Raw genomic sequence first — 14,945 nt, 5'->3', positions numbered from 1 at the left:
AGCTTCAGTGGAATGAAGGGACTGGAAGTTTGACTGGAGAATTGAAAAAGAGGACTTGGAGACAGTCCTCTTCAAGGAACTGGAGTCGAGTTTGTTTGGTTGATTTTTTTTTAAAATAAATTAATTTATTTATTTTTGGCTGTGTTGGGTCTTCGTTGCTGTGCGAGGGCTTTCTCCAGTTGAGGAGAGTGGGGGCCACTCTTCATCGCGGTGCGCGGGCCTCTCACTATCGTGGCCTCCCTTGTTGCGGAGCACAGGCTCCAGACGCGCAGGCTCAGTAGTTGTGGCTCACAGGCTTAATTGCTCCGCGGCATGTGGGATCTTCCCAGACCAGGGCTCGAACCCGTGTCCCCTGCATTGGCAGGCAGATTTCCAGCCATTGCGCCACCAGAGAAGCCCTGTTGATTGTTTTTTAAAAATGGGAGAAATAATGGCTTAGGAAATGATTCAGTAGAGAAGGAAAATTTGATGTAGGGTAGGGAGAATTGCTTAAGTGATACCCTTGAGTAGGTGAGATGGGTGAACAAGTGAATAGGTAAGCTTTAAAAAGCCTTTCCTATTTCCCCCTTAAATACATGTAACATCTCCTTCCTCTGTGCCCAAAGAATTTGTTTGTTCCTCTTTTCATTCCTCTTAATAGCTATTATTTTTTGAGCATCTACTATGGGCTTGGCACTCTGCATCTATGTTTTTTAAATTTTTTATTTTATATACAGTACAACTATCATTTTTAATCTTCTCAACCCTGCGAAGTATTATCCCAATTTTATAAATGAGTAAATTGCCCAATAAGTGCCCACATGGTATCTGGTACCTTCTTTTATAGAGCTCTAGTCGTAACATAAATAATTACATATAGATGGCATGATAACATAAATGATCATGTCAGAAATGCTCTTAGAATACAGAAGAAAGTCACTAATTCTGCCTAGATATTAAGGCTAAATTTTCCACAAATGACATTTAAACTGAATCCTGGGATTAGGAATTTGGCAGAAAAGGGAGAAGGCATGTATGTACAAAGGCAAATAAAAAGTAAATGTTGTGTTTGAAGACAAATGAATAAATCAGGGTGGCTTCAGCATAAGTTTTAAGGGTAGAGGGAAAAATTGGATAACATTCAAAGAGAACTTGTATCATGAGCAGATAGGGTTGAGGAGAGAGGCGGCATGAGAAGACTACTAGAAAAGGGGCTGAGAAGGTTCTAGGTGCTAGAAAAGCAAGGAGAAAGGTGTAACAAAGGCGAAGGAGAGAATGAGCTATGTCAGAGGCTACAGAGCAGTCAAAAGGTCATATTCCAGTTGGTGTACTTCGTAAAAATGCTAATTTAATTATTCACTAACTGGTAGACAATCACTGAGGCCTGTTATATGTCAGTGATTATGCTAGGCTCTGGAAATACAAAGATGAAAATGACAAAACGCCTTTCTTCACTGAGCTCTTAACATAACTAAGTTGATTTAGTTACCGAATCTAAGCTCGTACTGCTCGCTGCACGACAAGCCAGTAATCTAATCGAGAGGCAAGTTGTTGGGTGGAGCAAGGAATAACGGCTTTATTTGGAAAGTTAGCAAACTGAGAAGGTGGTGGGCTAGTGCCCCAAAGAACCATGTTGCCTGAGTTAGAATTCAGGCTCCATATCCATACTAAAAGGGGAGGGGGCAAAGTCAAACACTTCCTGGTTCCCATCAGCCTCGGAGGGGGGGGGGGGGATGTGTTCATTTTTTCATCCCTGCAGTCGCTCACAGGTGGGCCTGGTCAAGATGTTTCCTGTGAGCTAAACAAAGGTATTTTAGCTTAATGCTCATTTCCTGGGAAGCAGGGTTCCCAGAGATGGGCCTTTATGTCACTAAGGCCCATGTCACTATAATTATACTTTATGTCACTATAATTTAAGCTTTTAGGCAACATCCCTTTAGTGATTAACTTGCAGTAGAATACAAAAGGTCTTCCCTATTACAGTTTTAAGGTCCTTGAATATATGAAAAAATAAAAAACTATGGTAGTACTGAGGAGACTGGACAGTATACTGCATTTAAATTGAAGGAATTTGGGAGGAATCCCCTGGTGGTCCAGTGGTTAGGACTCTGGGCTTCCCCTGCAGGGGGCATGGGTTTGATCCCTGGTAGGGGAACTAAGAACTAAGATCCTGAATGTTGTGTGCCACAGCCAAAAAAAAAAAAACAAAGAGGGAATGGATACCCAAAGGAGTTAGAACCCAAAAATAAATAAATAAACCAATAAGTTGAAGGTATTTGGGGGGAAAGGCCATCATTATCACCATCTTCTCTCAATGTAATCATTAAGCACTTGCCTTATATTCAAGGCACAGTACAGGATGTACAAAGATATATTAGGGTTCTAAGTTGAAATGTAGAATCTAATGGGAGGGATTTTAACAAGTATAAAAATACCTACAATATAAGGCAGAACATTACAAGTAGTTTGAGAGAAACAGAATACTTTGAGGTTTCAGAAAAGGTTGAGATTATATGCAACTAAAGAGAGAAAAAGAAAACTTTCTAAAGGAAATTGCAACTGTCTTCAAAGACATCTAACAGGGAATCATACAAAGGGAATATATGTCAGAAGGAATAATGCACAAAGACCTCCTTTTAGAAAAAAATGTGGTTTTTTTCTCAAAAGTAAACAAATTTTGTGGTTCTCAAGTATGTGATCACTAGAAGGGCAATTTGCTCTTGTGTGAAACTGCTTTTAGCTAAATAAGTTATGAGGAATGGAGAAGAAGGGAACCAGATTCTCTAAGAACTTAAGTACCAATTTTCCTTTGGTTTGCTGACAGGTGGTGGTCCATGCATCATCAAGATTAACACTCAGTTATGACCTTAAGACTTATCTCACCAATACCCTCAATTCAACTGTGTTCAAGCTCTTCATCACCACTGGCAGAAATGGTGTCAATCTTAAAGGTCAGCAATCTATAGTTCTTGGTCATTATTCCCACCTTTCCCATTCTCCCTCAATTCATTTGCCCCTTTGAATTAGCAATACAAGTTTTCTTTCATTTCAAAATTGATTCTACTTAAGAAATCACTGAGGGACTTCCCCGGTGGTCCAGTGGTAAAGAATCCGCCTTCCAATGCAGGGGATGCGGGTTTGATCCCTTGTTGGGGAACAACTAAGCCCGTGCGCCACAACTACTGAGCCCTTGTGCCTCAAGAGAGCCTGCATGCTGCAAACTACAGAGCCCACGTGCCACAGCTAGAGAGAGAAAAACCCACACGCCATAACTAGAGAGAAGACCGTGTGCTGTAAGGAAGAGCCCGCGCGCTGCAAGGAGAGATCACGTGCCACAACCAAGACCCGATGCCGCCAAATAAATAAATTATGACTGGATTAAGGTTTTGAAATAGGCTCAACCTAGTCACTGTTGTCTTTTTAGTTATAACCCTGAGATCAAGAGGTAGCCTAAACCAAGGATTTCCAAACATGGCTGATTTTTAAGGTTATCCAAAGAAATTTTTTTAAAATACAGATTCTTAGGCTCCATCCAGATTTAATAAGTTTGGGATAGAGCCTAGGATACAATTTTTTTTTTCTTGGCTGCGTTGTGTCTTTGTTGCTGCACACGGACTTTCTCAGGTGTGGTGAGTGGGGGCTACTCTTCATTGCAGTGCACGGGCTTCTCATTGCAGTGGCTTCTCTTGTTGCAGAGCACAGGCTCTAGGTGCACGGGCTTCAGTAGCTGCAGCATGCGGACTCAGTAGTTGCGGCATGCGGGCCCTAGAGCACGCAGGCTTCAATAGTTGTGGCGCACAGGCTTAGTTGCTCTGCAGCATGTGGGATCTTCCCGGACCAGGGCTCAAACCCGTGTCCCCTGCACTGGCAGGTGGATTCTTAACCACTGCACCACCAGGGAAGTCCAAGATACAATTCTTCTTTTTTTTTTTCTGCGGTACGTGGGCCTCTCACTTTTGTGGCCTCTCCCGTTGCAGAGCACAGGCTCCAGACGCTCAGGCTCAGCGGGCATAGCTCACATGCCCAGCCGCTCTGCGGCATGTGGGATCTTCCCGGACCGGGGCACGAACCCATGTCCCTTGCATTGGCAGGCGGACTCTCAACCACTGCGCCACCAGGGAAGCCCTATGTTAGGAATTTTTATATCTTTTATCTCATTTAACAATCTCATCATGTAGTAATTATCATCATTTTAAAGATGAGAATACTGGGAATTGCCTAGCAGTCCAGTGGTTAGGATTCTACGCTCACCACCAAGGGCCTGGGTTCAATCCCTGGTTGGGAAAAAAAAAAAAAAAGATAAGAATACTAAGTCTAAGAGCAAGTAATTTGTACAAGGTAACAACCAGTTAGTGGTGGGAGTGATAGATATGTTCCACTCCAAAGTCCATGTACATCCTTTCATTCCTCTTTTTTAAAGAACAAATTCCATATTTGGGGGCAGGGGGAAGGTTAAGGGATGAGGAGAGGGTAGGGGGCGAGAAAACACAAACCAACCAGAGAAGTCCAGAATGTAACAGTTTATAAAACAAGATAATTTAAACTCTAATTGCCCTTTTTGTCCTTCAATTTTAAGCACTTAATATATTTTCTTTTCACAGTAGATATTTAATCTTATAAATATAATCTAACTATGTATGTATAAATAAGAACACTTGATCTTTAAAATTCTCCAGGTTCTTTTACAAAGTATTAAATGTTTCTTCATAACATATTCACTCATTGTTGTCTACCTTATTAAATTTTACAAAGAGACTGTAATTTACACACACACACACACCCCCGGCAGAATTCTAAAACCACAACTATTATGAAACCTCATGTAACAGTTCTTTTGATATTGCTGATAGTCTCCAAAAGATGAGAATGGTCACTAGACTGCTGGCAACTGAGAAAGAGCTTTAGCAAACTAAGACCATTAAGAAACTGCAGGGGAGGGCTTCCCTGGTGGTGAAGTGGTTGAGAGTCCGCCTGCCGATGCAGGGGACATGGGTTCATGCCCTGGTCCGGGAGGATCCCACATGCTGTGGAGTGGCTGGGCCCGTGACCCATGGCCGCTGAGCCTGCGCACCGCAACGGGAGAGGCCCGCGTACCGCCAAAAAAAAAAAAAAAAGAAACTGAAGGGGAAAATCTTGTTAACAAGACATAGATAGTTCCTATTTAATTTAAAATGCATCCATTGCAGCTGACCCAACCTTGGTGCCAGTCTGTTTCTTGCTGGCTATGTGGCTCCTGTTTAAGGCACCACTTGTAATGAACTTCTAGAGATCTTTGACTTGAATCATACTGCAAAACAGTATGTTTTGGAAAACAAACCTTCCTAGACTTAAAAGGTACCTCCCAAGTGTAGCACTTTATTTCTAACAGCTGTCCAATTTCTGTGTAATCTTATTCCCACTGATGAATTCCAAAAACCTTTGAAAGAGGACAGCAGCTATGATATTGATAATAGAAGCCCCATTATAGTTATAAACTAGCAGGAGCAAGGGTCTTACAATCTTCTTTCACCTTGATTGTGGTAGGACCCAACAGAGCTGGCAAGTAGACAGCTGTAGCAAGTCAAGCAGAACTGACCCTTTTTGTTTAGTCCCAAACTGCCTCTATACAATAGCCTCCCCTTTTACAAATTCCTCTTAGTGACAGAGCTATTTATCTCTTTTCTGCTCATTAGGATCCTGCACCCCAAGTCAGGCCTTGGCCATTACAACAACACTTCTTCCAGAGACCCTCATGCTGTGCCATGTACAGTTCAGTAATACTTTACTAGACATTCCAGCAAGTAAAGTCTTTCATGTCCATTCAGATTTCAGCGTGGAGAAAGGTGGGTTCCACCAGTTGAATCTGGTTTCCACCTTGTTTTCATATTTGTGCAAATGTCACTTTCTTATTGGATTGCATTTCTATTTTCCAATTTCATCTACTATATAACTGTGCAATCTTTCTCAATCAGCATTTTTGTTCTATCCAACAAACTTTTAACACACGTCTATAATATACTATGCTTTTCTATTATAACTTACTGTTTTCTCCTGTGTTAGCCTGTTATCTTTGTGAGGGCTTGGATTATGTCTCATTCATCTTCTATCCCCAACTAGCACAGTGTTTGAATGTTGCTGAACTGAAGGATATTCCAAGCAGAACAGCATTAACAAGTGGAAAGCAGAAACAGGCATGACACTGGGAGGACTTTAAATAAATCAACTGATCTAAAATGAGACAATTCATGTCACATGTAAATAGGTAATGTTATATCATGGAAGAGCTTCTATTCCAAGGCCAGGCAGTTTGAATGGTATGAGTAATGAGAAACCACTGATGGAAGGTTCATTCAGCAAACCGTTGAGCACCAAATAGAATGCCTGCTACCAGGACAGGCCCTGGAGGTACAGCGGAGTTAAGACAAGGCTTTTAACTCTTACTACAATTGCACAGGGAGATTAGTTATAGAATAAAGATATACATGGGATGCTAGGATGCCAGATAGAAAGGAGTATCTACATCAAACCTGGCAGTTAGTGAGGTTTTACAGGGGAAATAACATTTAGAAGGATGACTAGTACTGAGGTAGACGTGGAGAACAGGACATTCCAGGCAATGTAGAGCCCTGGAAAAGTTTTCAAAAATAAGTTTAAAGTATACAGTGGCAGTAAACAGAATGGATAAGAAAGAATGGGAGGCAAGGAGACTAGTAAATGCAATTTACATAGCAATAATCCAAGCATGAATTGATGAGTGTCTAGACCAGACTAACAGAGAAATACAGAGGGGCCAGATGTGAGACATTTCAAAGGACGAGTTAGCAAGATTTGGATATAGGAATGAAGGAACAGATGTCAAGAGACAACTGAGATTGAGCATGGGTAACTAGAAAAACAATACTATTGACAGAATAAGGCCATCAAGAGGTGGTTTGATAGAGAAGTGATTAAACCATGTTCAAAGCTTGCCTTTCTTCCACAAAACCCTTTACTGATCCAACTCTGACTACTTCATCCTATATCCCCTTAATTTCCATTTACACTATATTATTTAATACTCCCCAAGATGTCAATTTACCAATAATGGTATCCTTAAGTTCAATTGTGGGTTCCCTGGGACTGTTTCATCTTTGGTAAACTCCTCCATAGTGGCCAACGGTGTGCTAATAGTGAATACTCAAAACTTGAGTTCACATTCTAAATTTGCATGTAACTATTTTTCCTTCCTATCCTAATCCAGTTGGCTAAATAGAGCCTCTGAACCTTCCTGCTCAGTTTTTCCTCTTTTCTTCAGGGGTTTATGTCTGCCTAATCAAGGTTCGCCCCCAGTCAGAGGAGCTACTCCAGACCCTCAGCACGGCTGACACCTCAGTCTATGGTTGGGCCTCGCTTGTCAGTGAGCGTAGCAAGAATGGAATGCAAAGAATCCTGATTCCTTTCATCCCAGCCTTTTACATCAATCAATCAGAATTGGTTCTTAGCCACAAAAAAGACATCGGGGAGATAAGAGTACTGGGAGTGGACAGAGTTCTTGAGAAACTAGAGGTATGTTAAGGACTGATGCAAAACAGATCAGGGTTTTGAAAAAGAGATTTTTGATTCTCAGTCCAGGGTAAAGGAACAGTTACTGAATGACTTCATAAAATTCACCACAGGAAATTCTTAAACAAAATGAAGAAAATCTGTCCCCTTCACAATGCCAGGGGGGCCCCCAGAGTCCAAAATCTAGGTCAAGAGCCTTGTCAGTCTGGAAGATAACAAATACTTTATATATATATTATACCAATGCTGTCTTGAAACAATTTGAGAATGCTAGCTTAAAACTTTTTTTGAAGGCTATATTATTCTCACAGATCTTTTCTTCCCTTATTCTTCAACACATCTAAGTGAGAAAAAGTGACTTGTCAGACAGCTAGCTAGAAATCCAGATGTCTTACTGTATATGTTTAAGATTGGAATGTACTGACACAAAACTGACTTTTCTTTCAAACATGTTCCATTTCCTTTTCTCCAAGGTCTTCCCCAGCTCCCCAGTTCTAGTGGTCTCTGGCCATAGGCACTCTTCCCTCACACGTGGCCTGGCTATCTACCCCATAAAAGTAGTCAACTTCACTTCCCTCCAGCAGATGGCATCACCTGTTTTCATCAATATTTCCTGTGTGCTCACCAGTCAAATTGAGGCTGTGCGAGTGAGAGCTATGAAAGCTAAGTCTGGTGGAGGTGAGCACTGAGGGTGCCTATTTTTAATCTAGAGGCAAAAAGATAGAACGCATTACGATTTCGTCAATGGGAAACATTCAGCCACTTGACCAACATTATTCAAACTAGCTGGGATGTGGATCTTTATTCTCCAAGCCTACTCTATAAAATATAACCTTCAGGTAGCTTTCTTATCACTAGCTAGATGTTATACTTAAGTATATAAATTATGTCAGTTTGTCAGCTTCATAAGTATACTTCTTACCCTGTTTTAAACCCCTTGATAAATGTTTCACTTACTTCAAAAGTATTTAGCAAACCTTTGTGCATCAATGGGCAAATGGTGGTAACCCTAGAACCAAGACTTAGCTTCCCCAAATCCTGATTCTACCATTACCCAGTTTAGAAATGATGTCAAGTTTGGGTGGGTGGGATGGGAACCATTATGGAAAGAGGTGTTAGGAAAGCCAGAGACCCAGTTTAGAAATGATGTCAAGTTTGGGTGGGTGGGATGGGAACCGTTATGGAAAGAGGTGTTAGGAAAGCCAGAGAACCATCCTCCTTATATGTATCACTCCCACTTGCCCATGCCTCAAGGGAAACAGTATTTCTCTTAATTACTGGGAGTGAATCAGGCTGAACCTTAGTACATCTAATGGGATAAAGGTTTTTGCTTCTATAAGCACCCAATCTGTATGGGTCAATAAATATTCTAAGCATATTTATATGCATTTTGTTTTAATTCTCATGATTCTAAAGAGTTTTCTAAAACTTTATAAAGATGTTTTTCCCTTTAAAGAGTTGAGAAAATTGAGGTGTTCAGGGTCCCACCAACTAGAAAGTGTTCAACTCCAATCTGTCCTCTTTCTGTGAGAGCAGTTTTTAAATCTAGAGTTCATGGATCTCCACAAAGGTCCACAGAACTCACGGTGTCCATGCCTTGAATGGGGAAAAAATCTGCATCTTTATTTTCAATTAATCTCTAACTGAAAGTTAGCATTTCCATTGATTATGAATATAGGCAACACATCACAGCGGTATAATGTGACTTTGTCACCAAGGGAAACCAGAGATGTTCTCATATTCCACTGTCACATCTCAAAATAACATCAAAATTACAGTAGTTATCAGACCTAAAGCTACAACTTTTTTGTTATTACTAGAGCACACAGACTACTATATCACAAATTAGGCCTTTGAACATTTGCTAACTGTATATTATAAATCAGGTTTTTTCCCTATTTTCATCAACTCTTGATGTTAATTAGTTTCCTTTATTCCTACTACATTTTATCTTTTGCATTTAAAAACATTCTGAGTTGGGATCCATTGACTTTATCAGACTGAAGTTGCCCATGGCAAAAATATATATATATATAGTTAAGAACCCCTGCACTTCTTAGAGATAAGGACAAGCAGTATAACAGTATAATCATAGTGGGTGGGAGTCTTTAGATACAAATATCCAACCTTCAGCTCATTCATACAAGTGTGTGCCTACTGTTATGTGCCAAGAACGGTCCCTACTTGCAGAAATCAGATTTAAGACAGGGCCCAGGGACTTCCCTCGTGGTTCAGTGGCTAAGACTCCACGCTCCCAATGCAGGGGGCCTGGGTTCGATCCCTGGTCAGGGAACTAGATGCCACATGCTGCAGCTAAGAGTTCACATGCCAAAACTAAAAAGATCCCGCGTGCTGCAACTAAGACCCGGCACAGCCAAATAAATATTTTAAAAAGACAGGGCCCAACTAAGATAAGAATTAGTTCAATGCAGCCAGAACAAAGGGGTGCTATAAATTAATACACCTATGTTTTATTGGGACTCCCAACAGTGGGACCTGATCAGGAATTACTATAGTCTTGTTTCTACTAATAAGCAACCTCAAATTATTCTTCCGAGTGAAGCAGCTTATAAACAGTGTGAAGTTGTTACAACAGTTGTGAAACAGTCTGGTGAGAGGTAAGACCAGTTAAGAGCTGAGGTAGAGGGCCTATATAAGGGATGCAGAATTGGAACTAGTTCCAAGGGCCTGGTGAGTTTACCTGGGAAGGCCAGTTAAATTCAGTCAGTTTTGTGGGGCAGGGAAGAGTTCATTTCTAGGCACTGAAAAGTCTGAAATAACCAAAGGCAAGTGCCAAGCATGCTTCAAACACAGAAGTCTGAAATTTTATTGAGGACAAGTTTATAAACATATCAGAATGTACCTGAATAAAAAAGGACAAGTAGCCCCTGGATTTAAGAGGTCATTGGTGGGCTTCCCGGGTGGCGCAGTGGTTGAGAGTCCGCCTGCCGATGCAGGGGACGCGGGTTCGTGCCCCGGTCTGGGAAGATCCCACATGCCATGGAGCGGCTGGGCCCGTGAGCCATGGCTGCTGAGCCTGCCTGTCTAGAGCCTGTGCTCCGCCACAGGAGAGGCCACAACAGTGAGAGGCCTGCGTACCGCAAAAAAAAAAAAAAAAAAAAAAAAAGAGGTCATTGGTGATCCAACGAAATATTTCATTCAGGTTAGAGGGATTAAAAGTAGAAGTTGAATCACCACAGACTATCACAAACTTGGTGATGGGGAGCAGTCACCTGGAGTTATTAAAGTGCACAGGAAAGGTAACAGGCATTTTAAAGTGGTAAAGAATTTAAATATTCTTTTGTAAGCTGAAAATAAATGAGACTCAAGAATTGTAGTTTACCATTAGAGAGATAAAAAGACAAAAAAGGTTAAGAGGAGCTAAGTTCAGTTCACCCCTTTTTCTCTGGTGAGAAGCAAAAGAAGAGGGCTGGGTTTTGACTGTTTCAGCTAGATACTCTTAGGACCACATAAGTTTTTAAATGCAACATCTGTCCTGGATAACTATAATCTTCTTTTATTCTGCCAATGTGTAGATCAATGTGAAGATTCAGGTGTCCTCCAGAAGCTCATGGGTTCTTACCAGATTTTCTTTACCCTCTTTGCGGTGTTGGCATCAACAGCTTTCCTCTTTCTAGGTAAGGAGTCCTTATATTCAGCACCGTGGCCTTTTGACTTGGAAACTGCCTTCATTTTATTTCACAAACTAAATGAGGATGAAAATTAGCTGTTTATCACATCTGATTTGGGACATGCAATTGAAACTGATTTAGCTTCCCTACCCCTAGTCACCAGTGGACCAAAGATCCCGCCCAACTTACTAGCAAGCAATGAACTGCATGTGGCCAACAAATACCACTCAGAACTGGAAATTACTGCTAAACCTTAGATTATAGCTAGTTTTGCTCAAACACATAGCTAGAGATGATTCCAGCAACACAACACATACTACCATCTACACGTGCATTTCCCATCTTTCAACCAGAAGTTGGAATACCTCTAAAAATCATTGAATAAAAATTTCCTGTAAGTATAATTATTTAATTTGAAGCCTTTTTTTTAATAGCAATACTTGCCCCTTAAGGCCTTCCTCCAGTGAAAACAGTTCTCTTTGGTGACATCTCCCTTATTCTTTTTCCAGCATACAATGCCTTCCTAAACAAGATACAGACAGTTCCAGTTGTTTATGTACCAACTCTAGGTGCACCACAACCAGGTAAAGAATCACCATCTTTATCACTGAAAAGCTCAGCTATCACCCTCATTCACTTTTATTCACCCTTCATCTATTTCCCTTCCTCCTTTACTTCTAGGTTCTTACACTTCCACACGTGCTCCCCCTCCCTTCATGAGTCCACAACCCCCACCAGTGCAGCGCCGGCTACAATATTGGCTTTGGAGTACAAGGCACTAAAACCTCTGCTTGGACAAGTCTCCTTGACTGCAGGGGCTGGAGATTTCTAGCCCTAGACCAGGAGCCTAGCAGCAACCTCTACACTCATAAGCCTCCAAACAAGCCTTCTGAGAACTGTAAATAAAGGATCCTAAGCTGTTTTGTGTTAAAGTGGTGTGCTGGATTGCGTTTTAAAGATCAACTGTCAGTTCTTAATTCTAAGAAAACATAAAAGTGAAAGCAAGTAGCCCATTTATATACCATTCCAGTTTTTAATCAAGCTCTGCAGATTTACTCAATGAGCCTAGGGATAGGAATGTCCCAAATGGACTTTTAAAGTATTTGACCACTTACTTGCCCCAAATGACTCTACAGTCCACTCTTCTGATTGCCCCTGAATACGTGAGGTAGGAACTTCCTAGCAGTAAAACAAGACAATAAACAGGACGTATCCAAAATGTGTTTATTGGGATGGTTTCCCATTCATCTTGACTCCAGGGGCTTTTAGTGCTGCTTCCGTCTGAAGGAGCACCCTGCAAGAATAAGTTCCAAAGTTAACTGACAGCAGCCTACTTACCCTGTCCCACCCCCACAAAACAAAATGATGCCTGATACCCACAAGAACATCTGTAGTTTTCTCAATTCTTTAGCTCCTACCTACTCACTTAAAGACAACATCAGCTTCAACTCATATGAAGCCCCTTTTATCACCCATCCACCCTAGCCTTAGACAGGACCACTGAGATTAGTGCTTTCTAATTATGCTTTTGGAGGGGGGGAAAAAAAAAAAAAAAAAGACTATCAAACCCAACCCTCTTTGCAAGACAGCTTGATAATTTCCATTATACATGACTTCTCTTAAGATTCAAACCCCAAAATCACAACAGTAATTAAACCATTTACCTTCTGTAAGCCTTGCTTTTCCTCCTGTAGGCTGGCAGAGGACGGTAGAGCAACCAACACACAAAACTACTGTTTGTGCATGACTAAAGACGGTGGTGATTTTATAGCATCCTGTGAAAAAACATCGAGTTACCCTATTTTCCCCAAACCTTTCTTCGCTTAAACATATGCTGTCATGTATTAACTATAAAACAAGTATGTTATGTAAATTCTTGAAATTTACTTTGCTATTCTAAATCGATTATTTGCCTCTAGGTATACATTAAAGCCAACTCAGAAGCAACCTGCACTATCTGCCCCCACCTATGATTTTTTTGTTAATGCGTTACCACCATCATCCAAAAAAAACTATCCGAGAGTTAAAATACAGACAATCCTCTATTTGGTGGTGAGGAGGGACGCTCAGTAACTGGTCAACATATCCACCCCCTTGCCTCCAGATTCAAGTATATAAATAAATGACCACAGCAGAAGCCCAACATAACATTCCAGTGTTTCTCAACACAAAGAAATGTTACGGTCTGCACATAAAGTTTTGAAGGGAGATCACTGTGGATCACTGTTCCTGAAATGCAAAATTTTACCCATCTCAAACATTCAAATTTTAAGAAATCAGAACCGCTTCAAGGATACCTTTTTCCTATTATTGGGGTCCAGTGCTTTCCCCACTACTGCAAGTTATCTCCTCACCTGGGCATTTCACATCCATGAAATAGGAATTGGGGCTCTGCACCAGGCGCTTCTTCTTGTGTTTCCTCTTCTCCTCTTCTGGAGAGGGATGAAGGAGATCCTTTGCGAGCTAAGAGAGGCAGAAATGCAGAGATTTAGAAACCAACGGCGAACACAGGATGATCGAAAACAGCCCCCACTGCCACACACCGGGGAGAGCTCGCCCCTGCTGTCTGCGCAGCTGGGCCGCCATCTTATCGCCTCTCCGCTCCCGTCTATGCAGGGGGCCACATGGGCCTCTGTAAAGTGCGGAGGGCAAGTGAGGGCCCTCTGCGATCCGAAATCAGCGTGAGGGGAGGGTGCGGACAGAAGAGCGAGATCTCCGCGGAAACCTGCACCAAGGAACTCACAGGCATGTTCGCATGGGGAGGTCGTCACCGTCGGAAAGGAGCGAAAGCGGAAATCCTGCTCCTTAAATCCGCCGTCTCGCAGGAAGTGACGCCCGGGCCTTCTGCCACCATGTTGGGAAGGTCCTTCTCTCATGGGTGAGGGCGGCGGGGCGAGGAGGGTGCTGCCATTTTTGGAAGGTCTCTAAATGACAGGACACAGATAAGTCGCCATGTTGAGAGAGTGAGCATGTTCTTAAGGTCAGCGTTTGATCTCTATTGAGGGGTAAATGGACAATTTTTAAATTTCGCGCTAAATTTCCCACTTTAACAATGGGAACTGCTTAGGAAAACAGCGATACTGAGCCATGTCTGGGACTTATTAAATTTCTTTACTATTTTTCAATTGGTTTAGTTTGCCTATTTTTAACAATTCAGAAATGTAAATATAAAAAAAGAAAGTCCTCATATTTTCCGCACCTCCATTCTATTCCTAGGGCTAACCATTGTTAAATTTTATTATCTCCTTTCCATCTTTCCCTCTAATGCTAATTACATCACTCACGTAGTGCTTATTTGTGCATTGTTCTGACTGCTTTTCACATGTTAATTAATTGTCACAACAACTCCATCAGGTTGATACTATTATTATCCACATTTTACAGATGGGGAAAGTGATGTCTACAGACATTAAACAAATTGTCCAAAGTATGCTACTAAACTGCCTTCCAAAAAGGTTGTGCCAGTTTACATTCCCACATCCCTTCCCCCACATTTTCACCAGCACTGCCTTTCCAAGATTTCTAATCTTGGCAGCATCGACACTCTTGACAAGGAATGAGGAAAAAAAATGAAGAACAAATCATGGTCTTCTACAGTAATGATCAAAGGGTTAGAATGTCCATTTGTCATAAAGGAGAGGCGAAGATGACCCAAATGGCATCTGGGGACCTATTTAATTCCAAAGGAATGGAATAAGGCAAGGGATGTGAGTTCTAGTCAAGGCTGTACTGGTAAACGTTTAACACCTGACTATATGGAGGGGAGCCCGAATTTGTTGTCTTTGCTAATTTCAATGGCGTAAATACTCGTAA

The 14,945-nt window shown here is 41.5% G+C and overlaps 2 protein-coding genes across 3 annotated transcripts in view; one reads left to right on the top strand and one right to left on the bottom strand.

Moving 5' to 3' along the window:
* NUP210L (nucleoporin 210 like) overlaps window positions 1–12,034 on the top strand; it is a 74,382-nt gene extending 62,348 nt beyond the window's left edge. The window contains exons 32-38 of one of the 2 annotated variants that reach the window (XM_059071935.2): window positions 2,804–2,930; window positions 5,652–5,801; window positions 7,253–7,503; window positions 7,974–8,178; window positions 11,037–11,138; window positions 11,642–11,716; window positions 11,814–12,034. In XM_059071935.2, the coding sequence (XP_058927918.1) occupies window positions 2,804–2,930; window positions 5,652–5,801; window positions 7,253–7,503; window positions 7,974–8,178; window positions 11,037–11,138; window positions 11,642–11,716; window positions 11,814–11,914 (1,011 nt within the window). In that variant the 3' untranslated portion in view covers window positions 11,915–12,034. The remainder of the gene's footprint in view (window positions 1–2,803; window positions 2,931–5,651; window positions 5,802–7,252; window positions 7,504–7,973; window positions 8,179–11,036; window positions 11,139–11,641; window positions 11,717–11,813) is intronic. The other variant, XM_059071937.2, reaches the window with a different exon arrangement.
* Window positions 12,035–12,342: 308 nt separating this feature from the next.
* Window positions 12,343–13,953, bottom strand: RPS27 (ribosomal protein S27). Its single transcript, XM_059072694.2, has 4 exons — window positions 13,876–13,953; window positions 13,487–13,595; window positions 12,797–12,907; window positions 12,343–12,426 (listed from the first exon to the last, which is right to left on the bottom strand). Exons 1-4 carry the CDS (start codon window positions 13,879–13,881, stop codon window positions 12,398–12,400), a joined length of 255 nt encoding a protein of 84 aa, XP_058928677.1. The 5' UTR covers window positions 13,882–13,953; the 3' UTR covers window positions 12,343–12,397.
* Between the last annotated feature and the right edge of the window lie 992 nt (window positions 13,954–14,945).

This window comes from Kogia breviceps, chromosome 1 (assembly GCF_026419965.1).
Source record: "Kogia breviceps isolate mKogBre1 chromosome 1, mKogBre1 haplotype 1, whole genome shotgun sequence".
NCBI classification, from domain to species: Eukaryota; Metazoa; Chordata; class Mammalia; order Artiodactyla; family Physeteridae; genus Kogia; species Kogia breviceps.
Note: the sequence above shows the minus strand (reverse complement) of the source record. Positions and strands in the feature narration are given on the sequence as shown.